The 4,435-nt window shown below is 38.0% G+C and overlaps 1 protein-coding gene across 1 annotated transcript; it reads left to right on the top strand.

The window, feature by feature from the left end:
• Positions 1 to 1,059: 1,059 nt before the first annotated feature.
• On the top strand, positions 1,060 to 1,956 carry LOC126494757 (vomeronasal type-1 receptor 2-like). Its single transcript, XM_050132172.1, has one exon. The coding sequence runs from the start codon at positions 1,060 to 1,062 to the stop codon at positions 1,954 to 1,956; it is 897 nt and encodes a 298-aa protein (XP_049988129.1).
• The last annotated feature ends 2,479 nt before the right edge of the window (positions 1,957 to 4,435 follow it).

Raw genomic sequence — 4,435 nt, 5'->3', positions numbered from 1 at the left:
CACTACTCCTGAGCTATAAAAACTTGTCTTCCTCATAACCAAGGATAAACTCTCAAAACCTATTTAGGGTGAAGCAGTATGAATATGTGTATCAAGAAGATTGGTTTGATGAAGTGCTTAATTTTATTATTTCAGCCATGATGATTTGTGTCAGTGGTCCTTCTTGTCTTATCTTTGGGTTTAGACGTATGCCCAAAGTAAAGGAGAGCTATTGTGTCTTACATGTTTGTTTCCTCTCAATGACACTAGATATTGGATTTCATAATAAAATTGGCTATACTCCATCTGTTAATTCCATTCTAAATGTGATAATTTTCTTCCTGACTTCCATTAAAGTGATCCAATTACTTTCATTCTCTTGTCCATTTAAGAGTTTGCCACACAATATCTCCTGTGTCTCTCAACTCTCCAGTTATTTATCAGTGTGAAAAAGTATGCTTGCCTTTGTGTGTTTGTTTCTAAAACTTAATGACACAGAGCTCCTTGTGTGATTCCTGTTCTAGCACTTAACTTTTATGGTTATTTTGTTTTCACTTTATAATGAACATTCTATTATATAAGAATAGAAATGTCCTTACTGTTGTGGAGATAAATATTTATATTTATGTTGAATTTCAGATGAGAAATGCATGGGTTTCTTTTATAATGATGAAAAATAGTTAAAAACATTTTCTTCTTCAATATGACTTGTAATTAGAAGATAATTATAAAATTTAGAAGCCAGCATCCTTTCCATTTATACTCACTGGTAATTGCTTCTCCAGCAGCTACTTGGACTTACTGCTAATACTGATACTTTAATGCCAGGTTCTGAAAATACTTTTAAGAAAAAAGTACATTTGAAGTCTTTAGCAGTTTCATTGAGAAATATTTTTACACATACTGTTTCCAAAGTAATTTTGTTACACAGAGTCCTGTTCTGTAGCTCACTGTATCTTTGCAGTCTTGAAAATATGTGATTTTTGCACGCCAACAGCCACCTCTCAAGATTTCAAGTCACCATTTTGCTCAGAGAAGTGATTTTGGCAACTGTTTAAAGAAGAATTTTTAAATGACAGAATGGACCTAAAGGATTTGATAATAGGAATAGTGTTCTTACTTCAGAGCATAGTTGGAATTCTTGGGAATTTCTCTTTTCTCTCCTGCTATCTCATGCATTACTACATTGAGCAGACATTAAAGACCACAGATTTGATCCTTACACACCTGTTCACAGCCAACTCTTTGATCATTCTTTCTAAAGGATTATTCCATACAATGAAATCTTTTGGGATGAAAGAGTTCACCAATCATTTTGGCTGTGAATTTCTTTTGTATTTTCAAAGACTAGGCAGGAGCATGTCCATTAGCTCCACCTGCTTCTTAAGTGTTTTTCAAGCCATCACAATCAGTTCTGGGAACTCTTCATGGTTGACACCTAAAGTAAAAACTCCAAAGCATATTGGCCTCTTCACTTCCCTCTGCTGGATTTTCTACATGTCAATAAATATTATTTTTCCTGTGTATATGAAAATCAAGGTGAACAACAAAAACATGACACGTAACAGTGTCGTGAAATGCTGCACAACTTCAAGTCATGATGACCTCACAAGCTCATTATATACAGCATTGTTTGTTCTTCCTGAAATTATGCTTTCTGTCATCATCGTTTGGTCCAGTGGCTCCATGGTTGTCATTCTGTATAGACACAAACAACGTGTTCAACATATCCGTAGCACCAGTGTTACCTACAGAACATTCCCTGAGTCCAAAGCCACCCATCGCATATTGACCCTGGTGTCCACATTTATAGGCTTTTATGTCCTTTCTTCTATCCTACAAGGCTGCATTGCTCTCATATATAACCCTGGTTGGTGGCTGGTGAACATTACTGCAGTCATTTCAATGTGTTTTCCTACTTTGGGACCCTTTGTTATAAGCCATCACTACACAATGCTAAGGTTGTGCTTTTCCTGAGAAAGGAATCCAAAGTCCTCACAGTTGGATCACAGGTATAAAGATTGCATGGTCTCTTGCCTGAAGTATCTAAATTTTACATTTCTCCTCTTATATAAAACATAAACATGTAGCTAATTTTATAGTCACTTGTCTTTTAAAGGGAAACTGTGCTGGGATTTAATTTTCTCAAACTAGTATCTGTAAAATCAAGGCAGAGTTGAATGAAACAGGTTGTTCTTTCATAAGAAAATCATACTCTGTTTTTACAAATCATAAATATACTTCCTTGTAGCAAATTGAATAATTTGGACCTCAATTCTTTAATGTCAGTACTCGAGAGTGTGTGAACAAATCATACACTCAATGGAGAACTTTTCCTGAAAGAAACACTATAAAGATTAATGATGAAAAATAGTTTATTTATTTGTATTTATTTAATCATTTATTTATTCTGCAGGTCTTTTACATGATATATTTTCATCACATTCATTTTCCTGTTGTCTCTTCACATCCACCCTTCAACCCTGCAGCTCCCACCCCAAATAATAGAAAATACAAGATAAAAAAGAAGAAATTAAAAAAAAGCAAAAAATCTTATTATGGAAGGTACAGTGTGATACAGTGAGTCACTCTAAAACCATTTGTCCATATATCTTCACTTGATAGTGTTCATTGTAAAGAGTTCTTGATCTGGTCCTAGGCCTCTGGTTTTTACTATACCATAGACACTGAGTGGTGATGTGGAATTCTCCTCTGTATGCTGTGAATATGTTTTATTATCATTGATTATTAAAGAAACTGTTTCAGACAATGGCTTAGTAGAGTAAAGCCAGGTGACAAATCTGAACAGAGATATATAGAGAAAGTAGGCAGAATCAGAGATGCCATGTAGTTGCTGAAGGAGGCCAAGGCCAGATCCTTACCAATAAGCCACAGCCTCATGCTAATACACAGGTTAATGGAAATGGGTTAATTCAAGATATAAGAGCTAGCTATAAATATGTCTAAGCTATTGGTCAAACAGTTTTATAATTAATATAGTTTCTGTGTGATCATTTGGTTCTGAGAGGCTAGGAAGTGAATGAAGAGTCTCCACCTATGAAATGGCATGCCAATGTGAGGCAATTACATCCACATAAATCCTAAGAGAGCTTGGAAAGTAATTCTAGACACAAAAGAGCAGAGTTTAGCATAGCTTCTTGGTAGCCACTATTATTGTAGGATGTTTGCTAGCTCTGTGCAGGGGCACACAGCTCCTTCAGGAGAAGTCTTCCTGTCCAAAGATGGTGGTGCACTCCTTTAATCCTAGAACTTGGGAGGCAGAGGCAGGCATATTTCTATCAGTTCAACACCAGTGTGGTCTACAAGAGCTAGTTCCAGTATAGCCTGCAAAGCTACAGAGAAACACTGCCTCAAAAAAAGAAGATAGGTGTTCCTGACTCAACAAAGTGAAGGCTGTGCAACTTCTTTAGAGGAGGGCTTCCTGGTTTGTGCTGGCAGAATGAACTCTGGCTCTTTCAGGAGGATCTGCACTTAAATGGTGTCTGGGAGCAGCAAGATACAAATTGCATAATGGCATGATATAGATCTGCTGAGTCCCTGGAGCCAGGGCAGTGTGCATGACTTGCAGAGGGAGTAAACTTTTGCCATGTTGAACTGGGCAGAGCCAAAAGGCAAGCAGCCTTAATCCTAGCCATACCCACTTGGCATTTAAAAAATAAAGCACTCCTGGTCAGAAAAGGATTACAGATATTCTATGAAGTCAGATTTAGATGAAAAAAACTTTGAATGGACCACAGTACGTTTAAAAAAATGTAAGTAGGTTGTTTCCAGGTTCTGGCTATTACAAATAATGCTGCTATGAACATAGATGCCCTTCAGTGGAAGAATGGATGAAGAAAGTATGGAATATATTCATATTAGAATACTACTCAACAGTAAAATTGGGATAAAGGAAGGGTGGATATGGGAGCAGAGAAGTATATATCTTAATTAACGGAGCCATTTTAGGATTGCCAAGAGACCTGACCCTAGAGGGGCTCCCAGGTGTCCAGGGAGATGTCCCCAGTTAGTTCCTTGGGCAGCTGAGGAGAGGGAACCTGAAATGGCCCTATCCTATAGCCATACTGATGAATATCTTGCATATCACCATAGAACCTTCATTTGGCTATGGATGAAGCTAGAGACAGAGACCCACATTGGAGCACCGGACTGAGCTCCCAAGGTCCAAATGAGGAGCAGAAGGGGGGAGAACATGAGCAAGGAAGTCAGGACTACAAAGGGTGCACCCACCCACTGAGACAGTGGGGCTGATCTATTGGGAGCTCACCAAGGCCAGCTTGACTGTGACTGAAAAAGCATGGGATAAATCCGGACTCTCTGAATATGGAGGACATTGAGGGCTGATGAGAAGCCAAGGACAATGACACTGGGTGATGTACGAGTCTTCTGTTTTGTGTTGCTTTCATTGGTTGAATAAAGAAACTGCCTTGGCTCT

Source organism: Alexandromys fortis, unplaced genomic scaffold, assembly GCF_014885135.2.
Source record: "Alexandromys fortis isolate MF-2015 unplaced genomic scaffold, M_Fortis_MF-2015_v1.1 scaffold_396, whole genome shotgun sequence".
Classification (NCBI taxonomy): domain Eukaryota; kingdom Metazoa; phylum Chordata; class Mammalia; order Rodentia; family Cricetidae; genus Alexandromys; species Alexandromys fortis.
This window is presented reverse-complemented; position numbering and strand designations above follow the sequence as displayed.